Source organism: Lissotriton vulgaris, chromosome 12 (genome assembly GCF_964263255.1).
Source record: "Lissotriton vulgaris chromosome 12, aLisVul1.2, whole genome shotgun sequence".
Classification (NCBI taxonomy): domain Eukaryota; kingdom Metazoa; phylum Chordata; class Amphibia; order Caudata; family Salamandridae; genus Lissotriton; species Lissotriton vulgaris.
The window spans coordinates 73,961,712-73,980,577 of record NC_141700.1 but is presented as its reverse complement, the minus strand read 5'-3'; the positions used below and the strand labels follow the sequence as shown (position 1 = coordinate 73,980,577).

The 18,866-nt window shown below is 47.7% G+C and overlaps 1 protein-coding gene across 2 annotated transcripts in view; it reads right to left on the bottom strand.

The window, feature by feature from the left end:
• Positions 1–18,457, bottom strand: part of DOT1L (DOT1 like histone lysine methyltransferase) — a 293,403-nt gene extending 274,946 nt beyond the window's left edge. Inside the window, exon 1 of one of the 2 annotated variants that reach the window (XM_086947182.1) lies at positions 17,771–18,457. In XM_086947182.1, the coding sequence (XP_086803308.1) occupies positions 17,771–17,851 (81 nt within the window). In that variant the 5' untranslated portion in view covers positions 17,852–18,457. The remainder of the gene's footprint in view (positions 1–17,770) is intronic. The other variant, XM_086947181.1, reaches the window with a different exon arrangement.
• Positions 18,458–18,866: the final 409 nt, after the last annotated feature.

Here is an 18,866-nt window from a genome sequence, read left to right as displayed (position 1 = left end):
GCTTCTAAATGCTATGTACAAAGACCAAATCCTTGAGTTTTATATGTTTGAGGTGCAGGCTAACCTACGTGCCTCACACCCCGAGTGACCGGTGTCACTGTATTACTCACATACATGGTGCATCGAAATGGATTTCAAGAGTTCAAAACAAGAACGATTACGAATCAACGGTATCAAGTACTGGTTGGAACACCACTGAAACGGACAACTGTCCTTAGAGCGGAGACAATTTACTGAAACATTGTACTCTACCAACGCGATGGGGGCTTGCCTGAAGTCCCTGCCTGTGCAACACAGATGTCTGATCCAAGCAAAACGCATCGCGGGTAGAGGAACAATCATGCCCATGTACGACTTTTAAATAGAGGTAAAATTGGAAAGTTCTGTGGATGGTGAAAAGGCTGAAAGGATACATCAAGATGTCTCCAAACCCTAAAAAGACGCACAAACTAGAAGCTGAATTTACAAACTACTACTGAACGAGACAGCCTCACTTTAATTTATTTTTAAGTAGCACTGGTGGCCGTCACCCATTCATATGCAAGAGTATTTTTTAAGGAAGACTGCAGCGATCAGAAGACCACCAGCATTTTTGTGTGATTGTGCACAATCTCCCACGTGGTGCAGTCTAGGGAAAAAAAACCTACATATTACATGTAAAATGAGGAGGAAAAGAGAAAGCAGCCACCCTCTCTCTGAGAATCCAGGTCTAAGTCGGACAGAAGGATTAATAATGAAGTTATTGGTACAAAATTGTACAGGCATCAAATTGAGGATTGGTGGTCTGCACTTTGCGACTCGCCTCTAAAGCTGCAAAAGGAGTTGTTCTAGATTGTCACAAGAATGGAAGCGGGAAGACCTATAGGATGTGTGTTTTCTGCATAGTCCCAGCAGAGGTGCTATGACAATCAGGGGGCATGAGCCGGTGCTTTCATTGTGGCTAGTGCTAGAAGCAGACTACAACACCAGTTTAAAAGCAAGTATACTGGTAAGTGTCCAGAAAGAATAAGATGGAATACATGAGCTCAGAGTTTGTGAAAAATTTCAAAACAGCACTGACCATTTAGGACAGTCTTTCTGATCAAAGAGAAATTGTAGAAGGCACAAGCGGTGCCGAAACTCAGCCACCTGGCTAGGAAAGAGAATTAAAGAGCCGGTTTATTTAACATGGTGGTATGGTCTTGAGCAGTATTTAAAATGTCCCTCGTTTGTGACGTGGGTGCTCGTCACAGCATCGTTTGATCCTGTTCCCTATCAGCCCTGCTGGCTCTTACTAACATACAAGCAAGTATTGTACATAATGTAATGTTGCGCGTAGTCCCAATGCTCAACCCAACATGAAAGTGAACAGATGTGCAGAGGCGGCTGAATATCTGAAACAAAGAAGGGAACCAATAGGAGCACAGGCCAAGAGTAGTTGCATCTCAACTCTTCATCAAAACAAATAATATCCCATTTGGAAGGAAATGTACAAACTCTATAGTAAGAAAGACCAGAAAATGTACTGAGCTTCAAGTTCTGAATCCCGGGTCTTGCTGGTGATGCGAGGCGTATGACATCAAAAGGCTGTACAGATGCCACACATGTGGGAAGGACCCAGAGAACAGAAGGTCAGGAAGAGACGATGCCCTTTTCAACTGCATTGTTCATGGAGCGAGGTTTTAACTTCAAAGGACTCCCATCATGAAACGCTAGACCCTGTAGAGATACCATATGTGGGAAGCACATATTGAAGACAGGTTCAGGAAGAGAAGTTGTCCATAATAATGGGTTTGTGGTGCTGTTGATGGAGCAAGGGTTTCGAATAAAAGAGGCTTCATTGCAGAGGAGGCTCTCTGTCTCAAGAGCCTACCAAGCACAGCCTCTGGAAGAGAAGATGTTTTTCATAGGTATCAATACAGCGACAGAACCTTAATCAGGAAGATTTGTGTGAAAATAAAAACGGATGCATTCGTCCCCTCTAACTTGTTTGTATGGTAAAACGAAAACGTTTAGCCTCGTGGAGCTACATAACATGTATTTGAAGATCTCCATTTCGAAATTAAAATATTATTCAAGAGAAGGAATAGATTAATGCCCGTCACAAACAAGATTAAGATTTTTTTTTATTTTGTAGGGCATGCGGTAGTTGAAAGGCAACTAATTACCATCTTTCACTGAAGCTTTAATTTTATTTTGTTTTTCTACTTTATCTTGTTTTGTAGAAAAGTTCAGAGATGGGCTTAGGTTTGCAGAAACTGTACCCTTCACGTGGCAAGATCTTAGAGTTGTTGAAAGCAAAACGTCCTAGCAGCAATTACTAACAATGTAATTTGGGGCATCTTAAGGCTGCTTGTTGTAGATGAAAGCTATATATTATCCCATATATATATATATGTACATAATTACTTTTTCAAAAATTGGAGACGTGTCGGGGCAGTTCTGATGCATATTGGGATCTTGGAGATTCTGCATGCAAGGATGGAAAAGGACCCCTGTCTTGTTTTTTTTCTTTTTTATCATTCCTAGTCTGCAGTCTGGTGGTGATCCCGGCTGCACGTGTGCTGCGATTAACCAGAGATGATGAGCCAGTCTGCAAGATAAGCAGGCTGCTGGTGGAGATGGCTTTGTAAATGATGCAGCAAGTTCTTAAGATGGTGCAGCCTGGCAGGGAAGGCCAATAGAGTTCCATCAAAGTGTGTGTGGGTGGGGGGGGGAATGGTGTGATCCATATTTCAGGCCTATGATGAGATGGGTGGCAGTGTGTAGGATGCCCCTAAGGGTTGCCAGTGTGGAGTCTGGGAGACCATGGAGTATGGCATTGCCACAATCCAGATGAAGGAGTGAAAGGACTTGAACAGAAGATCTGAAGTCGCTTTCCAGAGGAAATGGATCAACTTTTTTTTTTTTACAAGGTGGTACCTGAGGGGGGATATCCAGAATAAATCAAAGTAACTTTGCATTTAGTGACCGTTGGGGTTTGAAGCAGTCAATGTTCATGTCATTGAGCCAGGTTTATATTGAGTTGTCTTTATTGCTTTTGGCAAATAACAGGAATTTTGTCTTGGCTGGTTTGAGTCTCAGGTCTAGCAGTGTTTAAGGTGCTGGATGTCTGAAGCAGAGGATACTTTCAAGTAGAGTTCTACACCATCAGCATAGCTCCGAATCTTGATATTCTTACATGAGAGCAGAGCACCAAGCGACTCGACGTATAGGTTGATGTAATAAGAGCATATAGAGCCCTGGGGGTACTCTACCTTTGTGACCTGGATGTGCCCACATGAATAAACTGATGACAGTTGGAGAGGTAAGAAGAGAACCAGAGAAGGAAACTGCTGGTGAATTTCCAGGGTGCATATGGGGGTGGGATGCTCGAGTGTGCCAATGGCAGCTGAAAGTTCCAGCAGCAGCATCGGGAAGCAAGGGTCATCATCGATGGTAGGAGGGCACTGTCCTAGATGTGAAAGGTTGGGGTCTTCGTACAGCAGCGCGATCTGAAGTCAGACTGGCAGTTGTAGAGTATATATGGTTAGCAAGGATGTGGTCTTGGAGTTGCACATACCTCTTGCTGATGAATGGTTAGTGACTGATGGGCTAGTAAGCAAATATTAAAATCAACAATACCACTGTCCCGCTCCGTGATGTAAAGAAATACACATTCCCAACCTCCCACATTTTACTTATTTTTGTGTCTTTTTAAGATCATGGCTAGTACCTATAAACGTCATGTTCAAATTGTATCAACATGAATTGAATTAAAAACTGGTGCTAGTTCTTTAGTATAACAGGGTCCAAGAGCTCCAAGCACTTATCAGAGATTAAAAAAATTCAATCGACAGCCTTAAAACACTGGAAAGAGGTTAAACGTCCACATTTATTTCAGCATCTTTGTAGTGCCTCGATGCTACTGTGTGGTCACTTCCGAGCGCTTCTCCGCCAGCTGCAGTACAACTAGTGCTGATCCTGATCACAAGACTTTTTTCATGAACGTGATCTCATTCAGGCCTCTTCAGTGAACAACATCTTATATTGAGAATGGTCCGGTTATAATCAAAATGTTTTATATAGCACACACTGATTCCTGTAGGCTAGGTTTTACGCTACGCATGTATAAAACAAACGAGAAAAGAAATAAAGCTCTATAATACGCTTCAAAATTGTTCGTCTGCAAGTTAGCGTTTCACAAAACAATTTAAATTAACAATTGTAGTCGTATAGGACGTTGAGGGCCACTGGTGAGATGAATAAATGACCACAGGCTTAGTTATTTGTATATATCACCTTACTAGGTATCTATTATATAAGCCGAAGACTGTTTCTCGTGCATTTGTGTACACAATGGCTGCCTAACGTCATTCTGTGGATGACTTGTGTCCAACCCACTGGAATCCCTGAAATCTAAGAGGAATGAACTACCTCATTCTTAAAAATCGTTCCTTGGCATGAAGAGAGATCCTGTCTAGGCTGGAAACCTTCACCTGAGTCGGTCCCCCCCACCCCACAGGAGAGATGGCGAGACCCCTCTCTGCACACGTGCGTTTCGTGGAGGTCCGACTGGCTGCTCAGAGCCATGACTCACAGGGCCGTCCCACACAAGAATCCGAGCGGGTGTCCTCGGCTGCACCGAGGAATCAAAACAAGCCTGAGCCCCGCCGAGGCACGGCACATTCTTCAAGAGTCGGCTGGGCGGGCAGATTCCACAATTTTGAGGAAAAAAAAACAGCTTGCGTCAACGCACGCTTCCAACTGCGAAGCTAAGCCAGGGATACAGCGTGCTGCACACACAAACTGAAACAAAGTGCTGGCCTGTGGGAAACTCTGGATACAAACTGCGCAGCAGGCACATGCCTGGAGAGGGAGGATATCTAGCAGCAACATCCCCGCTGGCCAAACAAGCCCTGACCAAGCCAACAGTCCTCTAGGTTTGATTTTCAAAACGTGTAATGACTCTTTAATAATGTATTCGTCCGACTCTTCCAAATGAGCTTCTGTCGCTCCTCTTTTCGCCATCTCCAAAACTTGCTTTGTTACTAAAGTGTCTCTTCCGAGAAAGGCACTTCTTTTCCAAGTCGTAACTAGTCAGAGGGGCTGCTTATGTTTGTTTATCGCCATTTGGAAAACTCCATGGAAAAGTGTTTTTTAGCCACATTTTTGTGAAAGTTATGACTTTTCCGATAATGTGTGTTGTATATATCCGTATTTAACATTGCTAAATTATTTCTGCATACGGGACAGTTTGTATTCTCCTGAAAAGAAACTAGTGAAAAATCTTGCAGCAAAAAGCTTAATGGATTTCACCTCAATTGGGTTCGAAAGTAGTGGGAATGATCTCGCTTTGCAATGAAAATTCTAGTAAAGCTAAAAAAAAACCTTTACTGCCTTCGCAAAGTGAAGTATGGGCCCATCCAAAATCTTAGCATAGCCAAAGAACAAAACAACTCCAATAACAATGCGCTATCCTGGCTTGCAGAAAGGCAGCCATGATTATTGCAGATAAAATTTTAAAAAAGTGTGAAAAATAAGCCTTGACCGTTACCGGTGGATCACTTTAGAGCAGGCGGTGTTCAACGATGGTCTAGGATAGTATCCATGCAAGATTTTTGGGGCATGCAGAGAAGATACATTTAATCTAAAGGGAAGTTTATTAGTCCCAAAATCTGGTAAAGACTGCTCTCCTGGGCAACAAGCTCTTTCTCTGAGCTTTTTGCCCTGCCGAGAGACAAGGCCTGGAGGTGGCATGGCTAGCAAGGCCAAGATGGCGGACGCACTCTAGCGAGGCTCTGCTCACCATCCCCATTATCCAGCAATAATCCTGGGCAATACAACACATCTCTTACCTGAAGTGATTCCCTGTTGGTGGCTCCTACTTTAAAGCGGAAAGCCCTTCTGTGGCTTGAGCTACTACAAGCAACGCACTAGGCCTACGCCCCCACACATAGCAGGCTGCTGCAACTACCCTTACTGCCGATTTGGTGGTGTGCTGTCTGACGCACCTGACCGTTCCCTTCTTGGTTGGAGGCTTGCCTGCAGAGGCCTCTACTTCGGCAGCCGCTGAGACATGGTGGTGCCGACACTACACACCACTTGGGCGCATTGAGGCACGCAGCGTCGCTGAAGCTTCCCCCTCTGGTGAGCACGTGACCTACTCCTGGGAACACCGCTGGTGGACCTGCCATTGCCTACAGAGATCACCCACCAGGTGAGCCAGAGGGCTGCTGCCTTCCTGTACTCTCCACCCCAAATGCAAGAGCTGCCTTGGTCCCAGATGCTCTGTCGGGTCTAAGCTTGGCTACAAGGGACAGGGTGGACTGCCGAGGTGGGTTGAGTCCCCTGCTCCCAACATCGCATCGATTGCCCACTCCCGGCTGAGAGTCAATGTTTAAGTGGCCCTCCGCTGCACCCGAACGGCCAGTGATGCAACAGTGGGTGGGGGACAGAGGGGTCGGATCAGACCTAGGCACCCACCGCTGGGGACTTTGCGGCACTACCAGCAAGACAGCGGGGCGTGCTGCCCCAAAGCCAATGTGTATTGTCCAAGATCCTTTCCAGTTGTTTATATGCAACCACTCCGTGTCAGCATGATTCTGGGCCTGTTCAGGCCTGGTAACCACCACCACCTGCAGTTTGTATGAGACCCTGTGCAGTCCTACTAGGCCTTAAGTCCACATTTGCTGACTAGGCCTTGTGGTGTTGCCGCTGATGCCGTGAGGATTTTGCTGCACTCAGAAGGCTTCAGCCATCTGTGTTTCAATCTGGGTCTGGCGGCTGGTCAGGGAAAGACATGCCCTAACATACCCTCTTCTACCTACTCACATTATTAGCACCCGTCTGGTTGCCTCAGAACAGTGGGGATTTAAAAGGCAATCTCTTCTGTCCTCCTGCAGCACTGTATCTGCCTTCTACATATACAGCCTTGAAAATTTGGCGCACTGTACATCTAACTTCGCTGAACGCAGTGGACTGTCTGCCTCTGTGGTCAGACTCCCTCCTGGGCTGCCTCTGTGCCTGGTGCCACTCCATAGCCAGTGCCTGGACTCGCTGTTGTACAGTGCTCTGCTACTTTCACCTCCCTTCGCACCCCCCATCCTCTGAAACCTACTACCCAGGGCTGGGCTGAATCACGCTACTCAAGATGGTAACGGCAAGAGACCATCACATTGGGCAAACTCTTAGGTGCACTCACTTGCAATGGGACGCTTACGCTCTGCCACTCAGGGTGCTCCTTCACACACATCATCAACCTCTGTCATGCCTGCCAAGGGCACCCCACTGGTGGAGTCCCTGGACCACTCTGCATCATTGGTTGACAGGCTAGACAATGTTCTGGCGTCAACTGAGTGCTTTAGGACATCCTTGGAGGCTAAAATGGGCAATGTAGCAAAAGACCTCATGCTGCTACGTGCGGACCATCTAAAACTTACTGACAGGGTCACCTCGGTGGAACAGACACTCACAGATCTACAGCCGAAGTATCACTCCATCCATCATCTCCTTGTGTTTGCTTTGTTCGCCCTAAGTTGGCAGGGTATGCCCAAACGTGGGTCCCTTGCTCACTTTGTCACTGGAATTAAGCTATCGTGGCTGAAGAGGGCTATTAGCCCAAAACCGGTCCCAAAATGCTGGTTTTCGGTATAGGGAAGACATGGCATGGCATCGGGCTAAACTGTTCCCATGAGGGACAGGGTCAATATTGATCTGCGTATAGCTGTGTCTGAACTGGGGCTGCAAAGTGAGCTAAAGAATGATGATGGATTCAACCCAGATCTGTGACTGGGGTGAGTGTTTGAAAAGTTTCAGCGATCAGGCTATCATCTCTTTGTGTTTGCTGTGTATTTTCTGAACCCATAAGCGGATGTTTGGAGTAAAATAATGAGTTTTGAAAACCTATTAAGATGATATTTGGGGGCAGAACCTAGCCGGGCATCAAGATGGGCGCACGATACAGTTCTGCTAGCCGATTTCAAAATCCAACATTAAACAGGCCACAGTGGGCTCCCTCTCAATGCCATCTGCAAAGGAGGGCCTTTTAAGAGCTACGGAGGAGCTGCAGGCAAGCTTAGGCAGCCAACGCTGATGCCTGTGGGTTGCGATGAGGCGGATCAGCTGGAACCAGTGCAGACCGGTGCACGTGATCGGTCTGGGGATCGCAGCTTGAGGCCTGGGGGGGTGTCGCGATTTCCCACCATCCTCATCTCCATGAGCCATATTGGGCGGCTCCCACCTTGTGTCTCTTGATCACCACCTCGGAGGGAGAGCTGGAGACCTTTTGCCTTGCCTGGGACCTGCTTGCTTACCCCCCCCCTCAAGGCAGCACAACCTCAGGATGACAAGAATTCCAGCATCTACCACTTTAGAGAAAATGGGGACCTTAATTGGAGAAGCCCTGTTCCCGGTCTCTATTGTTGAGCGCGCTCACCATCTCAGTCCGCACCCCCTTTTGGGAACCCCTGCTAGTGCAACACTCCTAAACTACAGGAACCGCAACGCGATCTTGCGCGTAGTTCAAGAGCACTGCACTGTTCAATACCTGGGTAATGATCTCTCATTTTATCCGGACTTCACAGTGCAGCCCGCTCTGCATGAGTTTTTGCCAGTCAAGAATCGTCTACAAAAATCAGACATCCCATATGCTTTACTTGATCCTCCCAAGCTACTCATCTTCTATGAGGAGAAACGGCATCATTCCATCAACGTCAATGCTGGCCTAAAATTTGCCAATCACATCACAGCTAAGTCAGCACCGCCCTGTTCATCACCGTGAAGCAGAGAGGACAATCCAGTCAGTGACGATGACTAACAGTCCACACTCCTGATGCTTTCTGAAGTCGGTCCACCTCTACACGCCGCTCCCCCCGCCAGGCATTTGATACGTCTAGATCATGACGCAGGCCTCTAGGCTCAACCTCTTCAAACAGGCGCTTGGCAATATACTTTGCTTATCTTTATTCAGGAGCCCACTGATGATATCTTGGAGGCTGTGATCCTCCTCGGCCACTCAGCTGCTTTTCTGTTGCGGAGTTCACCTGGCTCTCCTCTGCCTCTCATGATGATTCCCCCTTTCATTTTAGCATTTACTACTGGGTTCTGGGGTGGAGGAAGGGTGTTCATTACTCAACCATGTTTGGGGGTTGGTGCGGCACAAGACCCCATTAGGGATCCGAATCGAGGGCAGACGCACCAGTTGCTGAGATGGCTGAAATTCAGTGCCGCCTGCGACAGTGTACGCCCGTGCCGCCTGCGACAGTGCGCCCCTCTATTTTCGCTCCTAAACACTGCTGTCTGTCTCCCAAGTCCGAGAAACAGACCTTGCACAGCTATTGTCAGCATTGATTCGGAGAATTGACTGCTTGTGCCACCTGGAGGGCACAGTGGGGGGTCAGGTGGAGTGCCTGGTACAATGACCGGTGGGGGATGTGCCCTGGTTCAACTGCGCTAAATGGCTAAAGATAAAGCGCCACTGGGTACAAACAGAGCACCCTAGACAAATGCAGCCAACCGGGAGGTCCCTTCACACTGTCTGGGACAGGTTGCCACAAAAATCCAATACTAGAGAACATCACCCTCTACATAGCCATCAACCAGTCATGAGACGTGCTCGATGCCAAGATGGGTACAGTGGGCTCAGACGTCATATTGTTCCGCCAGGACCAACAAAATGCAGTGGAGCGGATTACAGAGATGGAGAACCAGCTGTCAGGAGTAGACGCATTAGTCACCTCCTGGCAGAAAACGGTGTCCAAGCTTACCGTAGTGACCAGTGAGTAAGTTGCATGAGTGGAAGATGCAGAGGATCAAGCACACCATAACTGCCTGGAATTCTTTGGATTCCCAGAGGGGTGTACGATTCCTTCAATCGTACGTTTCATGGACCAGTAGCTCTGTACGTTGATGCCTTCGGAGTCCCTCTCCTCTCGCTTTGTGGTCGAAAGGGCCCACAGGGCCTGGGGCTGTGTCCCCCTCCACACCCCCAGGGGCTAGGCTCACACCAGTCATTGCAAAACTATTTAACTATATGGAAAGAGATGCCATCCTTAAGCATGTTCTGCTACAGAACAACATTTTGTACCAATCACAAACGATCATGATCTTCCAAGACTACACCAGGCTGGTGCAACAACGCAAATCCTTCCAGACAGACAAGCAGCGCCTACAAGAGCTACCCGGTACATGCTCCCATTTCCAGCAAAACGTAAAGTTCTAGATTAGTCCCAGACGCTCGTTTGACTTGCCTACAGAAGTATTTCAATGAACTAATATGAGGATTCATGTTAAGCCCCACACTCATCCACGTATTGACTCCGACTCCTCCCAAGTTGAGAGATAAGATAAGCCCACAAAGAAGCTTTTGCTCATTACAGAGGAGCTTTAAGCAAACAGCTGACAATCTGGCTGGTGAGGGAAGGTTCCTGGCCTCTCGGACATCAGGCACAGTTGTTCCTAAGTGACAGTGGTGGAGAGCCACGCTACTATTGGTGCTCCTTCCAACTATGTGTACAATCCTATAGGTGACCGTAAAACATTGCGAGTGGGTACCCGTTACCCCCAATAGTTTGTTAATGTTGGATATGGGGGATCCATTGGAACAAGCTCGGTGGGTCCCCTATTAGAGCCCAGCGGTTGTCTGGCCCATGACAGATACTTCCTGTACCCAAAGTATATGGGTGAGGGGGGTTGAATGCTTGTTTTAAGTGTACATGTTGTTGATCATTATTGATAGTATCGGCTACTTTCGTTTGCTTTAATCTCCATGTGCCTGCCCGGCACCCTCTCCTCCACACACCCCGCAGGTTGATGCTATCACCACACGTTGCCACTACTGTTCCTACTGACCACCTACGAGTAGAGGTGTGGAACGTAAACTGTCTGCTTGATAAGGTCAAGAGAGGGGCGGTTCTAAAACACACAAAGCAGGTGGGGCCTATGTTCTACTTTTACAGGAGACCCACCACTTCAGAAACAAGGTCCTGTGTCTGACTTGCTATGGGTACATGCAGGTTTGTTACTCTGTCTTCACGAGGGATTCTAGGGGCACTGGCGTGTTGATCATAAATACGGTACAGTTTCTGCTTACAAGAAATGGCTTATAGATATGGTTAATAAACTGCTGTTACGGGTACGTTGTATGGGGAATCTCTCACGTTTATGTGCATATACGCCCTTCCACCAGTCGGACAATCCTTTGTGGGTTTGATGACGGAGTTTTGGGGTGAACTTCCTGAGGGACTCGCAGTACTGGGGGGTGACTGGAATGAAGCGATGAGCTCACCTGTAGATGTGTGGCAACCGCAGGGAAAGCCCCCGAAGATCAGGACAACACATGTGTTCTCCTTTAGATCAGTACTGGGCCTGACGGATGTATGGAGGGTGCACAATGCCTGGGCAGGGAGTTATACATTCTACTAAGCAGATCATGGGTCCAACTGCTGACTTATGTTTTGGTCCCATGCTCCGATATGCCCAGAGTTTCAATATTACAGTTTTAACTAGTGCATTTTCTGACCATTTCCTGGTGGCCCTATAGGTGAATATCTCACACACATCAACACAATGACATACCCTATAAGGCTGTGGGAAACACTAAAACCCACACCATGGAGGGCAGACATTTGCTAGTGCCCCAGGAGCGATGGCCCAAGACACAGGAATTGATGGATCTCAAAGCCCGGATTACAGAACTACACACAAGGGGTCGCCGGAATGATGGACAGGTGGGATGGAGACAGCTCTGTCTTGTACAGCAACAATACCAGCAGACTTTCTTGGGTGAGGCCAAGTTAGCCTGGCAGGCGTCCCACAGCTGCATGTATCAATGGGGGATGGGATAAACCTGCAAGTTGTTCACTGAATCCAGGGAGATAGCGAGAAATGTTGCTTCCCATTCCAGGGTGCCTACGCAAAGTAAGAGGTATTATCCAGGGGGCAGATACAGGAGTTGGTACAGTCGCTTCCCCTCAAGATCCTCTCCAGCCGATCACAAATTGTTGTATTCCGCTCTCAAGGTAGAGGAGCTCTCTTCAGACTTGGTGGGGTTGAATGCTGCAAAGGCCCCTGGGCTCAAAGGGATCCCCTGTGAGTTTTTTAAGCTCATATGCCCTAACTCTGAACATCTGCTGGAGTTGATCCTATCCACAGCAGCTGAAGCAGTCCTGCCGCCAGAGTGGTGTCATGCGGAGATCGTGGTATCCTTCAAGCCAGCCGACCAGCGGGTGAACACTCCTTTTGTCGCCCAATTTCCTTCGTAAACCTAGAGGTCAAGATTCTGGCTAAAGCGCTGGCAATATGGTTGAAAAACCTCATCCCGGACCTGGTACAGCCTAACCATGCAGGATTTATGCCCCGCCAGATCACCCATCAGAATATTGATAATGTGCACAACGCTTCAGTGGTAGCACACCGCATTGAGGAAATGACGCCATTCCTACTGTCCAACATCGACAAAGCATTTGACTCTGCGAGTACTTGCCCCTTCCCATTCAACACCTATATTTCAGCCAACAGTTTCTTTCTTATCTCAAATTGATGCACACCAATTTAACTGTCCCCCCTGCCGTTTGCTCTTGCCATGAAGCCACTAGTGGCGAGGGTGGACGCAAAGGAACAGGGCTTTGAGTGGGGAGTAGGGCAATATGACAGGATAGCACTATACACCGACAAGGTCCTCTTTCTTACCGCACACGACACCATGGGACCCCAAATATTAAAGATTCTGCACATTTAAAAGTCCAAGGTGAGGGCACTAGCCCCCAGGAAATCAGATGAGCGTCCTGAATGCGGGTCGCCACATGCGGGTTCCAATACTTAGGCGTGTTTGTCTCCCCTGATGTAAATGTAAATGTATAGGCATTTATATAGCGCACTACTTACCCGTAGGGTCCCAAGGCGCTTCGACCGCTGCGAAACCCTTCCTGGCTTCCCTGAGAGATGGTCCCTTAATGGGTATCTCCAGGGTGAGACCAGGCATCCCCAGCGGTCTGGTGGGGCCGTTAGTGAAGATGAGGCAAGCTAATGCCCAGAGTTGCCGAGTGTGATCGCTGATCAGAGTGGGCACCGAGGCAAGAGAATTATCGAGTCCGCTGACCCTGGTCCAGAAACCTGCCGCGCCGGGAATCGAACCCTGGTCCCGGGCCGTCCTCTGCTCTCGGGTCTGCCGCCTGAGGCAATGATGTGGACAGCCAATATGGAACCATTACAGGCTCGCCTGAAGGAGGATATAAAGATCCGGTCTGTGCTCCCCCTGTATCTGACTGAACGGACAGCCTTCTTCAAGATGGTGTCCCTGCCCAGATCCCTATATCAACTACAGAACTTCCCCTGAGATATTCTATTGCCAGGCTTTCTGAAGCAGAATTCCATCCTGAATGCCTTTTTATGGGAGGGAGGAGACTCCTCGTATTGCCCTCAACAAATGCTCCCAGTCTACTTGTTGTGGGAGCATAGCAGTAGATGTTGAATCCTACTACTTTGAAGGCCACCTTCTAATAATAAGCAACTGGATAGTATAATATTCATGGCGATACAGCCCATGCATTAGATGATTGGGAGATGGAAGCAGCCGCTCCTGTTCATACCTATACAGTGGGGGCAGAAGCAATGGTCTTCCCCAGCGACGACGATGGTCATAAACCTGGTGTTCTTCACTCTGAAGGTGAGGCAGACTGACAGCAGACACTGCTCTGGTGGGGACGTACACTTCCACAGGCCGACGCATTACAGGGCTTCTGGAAATTGGATCTTAGGGATTTCCACCCGTGGGAATGTGATGCATGGTCGGTCCTCAAACCATTCCAATCTATGCAGATTGAGCACTATATCCACCACGGTCATTTCAGCGGTATCTTCAACTCCGCCATGCGCTGATTCTTTACATTGCCACCCTATCTGACATTCCCAAATGTAAACCATTAGAGGGGAAATTCTTATTGGCGACCTAGGTGACCACAAAGTAGCAAAATTCTAACCGACGCTTATCTCCAACAAACCAAACACATTTGGTGCCTTCCGCATGTGCTGTGAGGCATATGTGGGAAAGTTATATAACAAGGATTAGACCGCCCCCAGTTAAAGCTGCGCGATAAACATTCCTCCATTTTTTCACACCTAAAACTTGACGTTAATATATTTGAGGAGGGGGAGAGACTAAGTCTAATGAATCCATGTCCACTGAATCTCCATAGCCTTTACGTTATCTCTAGCCCTTTCTTTATGTACCCTTTTACTATATCATGATGGGACTTGCTTCCCAAAACACGGCTGCTGCACTGCAGTCTTAGAATTTGAAAATAATCATTGGCACAATAAAAAAAAAGGCATGATCATATTCATTTGTGCAAAAAAACGGTGTCTAAGCCCAACACATTTACAATCTTCCAAAAGCACGTTCATTCTGAAAATACAAAAAGTTCTTCCCTGATTGCTGGGCTTGCAATTGCCTGTCACAAAGCCAGCCCACCAAAGGAATCAACTTCACACCTGGCCATCCACGCAATATTAGAACCGTCCCCTAAAGGAAGGCGCCTCCATTTACCAATACTAGAATGGTTTAAAAGCAAACTTTTCAAAATACTGGTTTGTAGAGACCTGCACCCCCAGCGAGATACGTATAGTGCACGGGTACAGATTAACATCGTATGCACACTGGTTACTTGGGTCTCTCCGAGCGGTCTACAAATTTGCAACCTCCTGCACGTTAAAAACCGAAGCCCAGGTGAATTAAACCACAAAACTGCACTGCTGACGGGGTTATAGGACGTCTAAAACCACAAGGGCACAGCGTGTCCTGCTGGCAACCGGAGGTTCAAATGTGCCGCCACCAGCTTGGAGCTCTGAACTTCAGAAATCAGGTAGACGCTGTTCAAGAATTCACGAACCTTCTATTTCATACCGTGACTATTTCTGGAAGGAATCAATTGGAGGACGCAAGCCTCAAACGATATCAGATCCGTATGGCTATGTGTCTTTATTTATGAATAAAGCATTTCTACAACAAACGGGAACGTGGCGTTACGCCAGAATGGTCACATGAGCATTCATCTGCAAGGTTTGAAAATGACTCCTAGAAGGATCGGGTAATCTCCATATTGGTTGTCATAAAAACAGAGAAAAGGAAAACGATAGTGTGGTTTCCTGGAACCGTAAAAGGGAAACTGGTTGTCACCAGAGAAAATGAAACCGAAAAACCCTCACTCGAGTTTCAGTATTAATCTCCTCTTTGGGAAATACACTAAACCTTGGAACTGTCCCTTAAAAAATATTATCCGAGTTTCTGACGATACGTGATGCTCCGCTTCACAAAACGTGGGCGGCCAGGAGCTGTTACACACCCAAAACACGTCCATGCCAGCCAATCGGAGAGGCTGCACGGAGCCTATGGCAAGAGGGGGCGGGACCAACATTCAGACAGGCGCCTTGTTGAAACGGCCAGGGGCTGCTAAAAATAGACACCTTTTATGGCCACTGTGTGTAGGGAAACCATGACCAGTGCTCCACTAGTCTGAACGTGCCATTTACTCACACACAAAAACGAGAAATATTGAGTGCAAGTCTGTACCAAGGCTCAAGCCAGGATTCCCAGCCAGGGACACGATTTACATGGGAACAGTGCTGGGCGTTGACTCTTGAATCCAGAGCAGCAGCCCAATTTCCTTCCTTCATAATACAAGCTGTTCTCCAAGTATGCGGGTTTTTTCGGGAGGATTGAGCAGATTGCGGAATAAACGGAATGAATGAACGGTTTGTTAGTTGCCCCTGACAACGTTGCGACACTAAAGATATAGACCTTAGTCTAGGAGACCTGTAAACGGCCGCATGTTCGTCCTGTCATAAATTCCCCTGTGCTAAGGCATACAGTGACACAGACACGTAAACCAGTCCAAACAGCTGGGCAACCAACGAGCATCGACAAGACTGGCACCAAACACAAAGATATATAAAAATAGGTTATCAGCTATTCTACAGAGTTCATAAAGCGATCGAAAGAGACAAAGCCAATCACAACAAAAGCCCCTGCTTTAAACTTGTGCTTCATGTCTAGACTGAAAAGCCAAATAAATAAGTGAAAGTTTCTTAAGTTACTCACAAGTGCATTGTAAACTTGAATCGCGAACGTTTCTTACCCCAATTGGCAGCATGTAGTCCTTAAAATAATGTTTCCAACATACAACATTGCATTTGCTCCTTAACATTAGGGCAATACACAACGACGTATCTGTCAAACCCAAACCAGCACAGGATACTACTGGTGAGGAGAAAACTGACAGTAAAGAGATCTAGGTTTGATAGGGTGCATAGGAGAAGAGACAATGGGCCAAATTGATTTGAGTCTTGATACCATCCTGTTTTTTTATTATGTACAGCAAAGCAAACAACACTTGAAGATTAATAAACACAAGTGTACAAAATGCAGAGTACGCACAATATCAAAATGCACGGGGCACTTGAAACAGCTAAACACGCTTTGCTAGATTTGGGAACAGGTTTTGTATTCTGTCAATTTAACAATTAAACCATTTAGTGAATCAAAGCATTTTCGTAGCATTCAAACCGTAACCTTGCAACTGAAAAACGTAGGAAAATCTAACCAAGACTGCATCTCCTATTGTTTCAGTTTTAAAAAAAAATCCAAATAAAATGTATAAAAAATAACACCTCAGTCTTACATTTAACAAAATGAAGGAACCCCACAGCACGCGTGGCTATGGTGCATACTGGCTGTGTTGTTCTTCAAAAGAGAATGGAACAGTTTCATGTCAGAGCAGAGTTCTAAAACTTCATTGTGACCAAATCGGCTTGTATGTGTTGGGGTAGAGGGAGGGTGTGCAGCAGCTCTTTAAGTGCTAGTAGTAAACAAAAAATACATCATTGTGTATTCATGGCTATTCCAACTATTAAGATTTCAGTAAAGCGGAATAATAAGAGACAAGGTTTCCTGACTTGAATTGTTACATTTTCTACCAAGTTAAAAACAATACTCAGTATTATTCTCGCCACACAAGTACAATGAGCACTGCAAGCAGAGCTGTATGAAGGAGGAGGGGTGGCGTTTCGAGGGGTGGGCTTAGGGCATGTCATTGCTGACTCGAGGTAAATACAGAGGCAGCTGAGCCGCCCCCCACTCGCACGTACACATGCTCATCGGTAAAAATCCAGCCTAAATAGAAGAACATCCTTAAACTGATGCTGTTTCTTTAAAATCAAACAAGCAGCAACTGCCATGTTCCAGCCTCCAGCACCCTGCAGGAAGAGCTGGCTGACAACCCTCCGGGGAGGGAACAAAACTGACATTTGAATTTCAGATGCAGTTTGCCGCTTGCTTCGAATAAATCTGCACTTTTTAATACAACGCTTGTAACTAGTCAAAGTAAGGGGGGTTAAGTCTTTCCAAAACAAATAACAACCCAATGGACAGGATTTCCAAGTTACACCCTCTTTGCGAAGAAAATCCAGCCCCTCCACCCCAGCAAAGCATCTACCATATAAATATTCCTAAAAAATGCACTCTTTTACCCACGCCCCAGTCTCTTCTTTCCACCATGAACAAAGCACCTTTCATCGTGAATCGACTCCTCGAAAATTGCACCCCTCAAACTCCAGTACTGTATGAAACTGGAGCCTAGTCTGCCTTTGAGAAGCACCCAAAATTCCCACTTGCCTTCTGCCCAAAACAGCACACTTTCTCCCGCATTCAACCCACAACCCTTGACTTGCTGATCCAGGGTGCTCGCCCCAATGCTTCCTGTGTCTCCCTGCACCCTGAAACTCTGAGCAGTCACGCCCGGCTACTGCTGGTACTCACATAAACTGGCAGCGGCCAGGGGTAGATGGAGGGCTCGGCTCCCACCGGGGACTTGAGCTTCAGTTCCAGCTTCTCACCCATCGCGCTAGCACCATAATACTGAAGATCCGAGGGGAAGGGGCGGCCAGGGCTCAGACACACATGGAGGGGGTAAGGGGCGGCCCGCGCGCTCACACTCACAGGAGGGGCGGTTCACACACCGGGCGGGGGGCGAGCTCAAACAGACACTAGGGAGGAAGGGAGGGCCCGGGATCACATTCACTCATGCACGGGGGGGAGGGGGCGGCCTGCGCGCTCTCCTACACCGGGGCGGGGAGACTTCCCTACTTCACACTCCTCCTACTCGCTGTCCTCCTCCTCCCCCCCTATCCGCCTCTCACACTCGGCGGCTCCCCGACGCCATCTTGGAACCGGCGTGAGGGAGGCGACAGCACAATGAGCCAGGGACTCGGGCCAAACCAACGGGCGCAGCTGAGAGAGGGGGAACCGGCAGTTCCCAGCTCAAAATAAATAAATAATTCCGCCTCGATGTCCTCGCATGGCCCCGGCACAGACGTCACGGAAGACGCAGCGCAGGCCATGCGAGGTGGGGAGCGAACTGTGGGAGCTAGAGGAGAGAGGTTCCCTCTGCGCTTCACTCCCCTACTCTTCGGCTGCGGCGCCGTTGGGTGACTCCAGTCCCTGACTGCTGAGGGCAAAAGCAGTGATCCAAAAGGAATGTTTAAAGCAGGCGAAACCAACTCCACAAGGGGGTGTCCTGAACAAACACCAGTACCACGAGAAATGCACAACATTCACGAGTTATATAGTGGGCGGTTCTGCCTTATAACAATACAATGTGACAGAGAGCCCATGAGTTTCCGAGTAGGGGTAGGTACAGCTTTTCCTTAAACTGCAGGTCAATTGCAAGCCGTACCAACTTATACACACGGGGGTGTTTCCTGTCATCGTGCGTTCCGTGCAGAAGCCTGAATTGAAAGCGGAGCCTGGAGACGAGCCAGGGACGTAGAAATAGAAGAAGGCGCAACAGAAAATATCACAACCCAGACCATCTTTAAATTGTTTCTCGTACAGACTTCTCCCTAGCCTTTTTCGT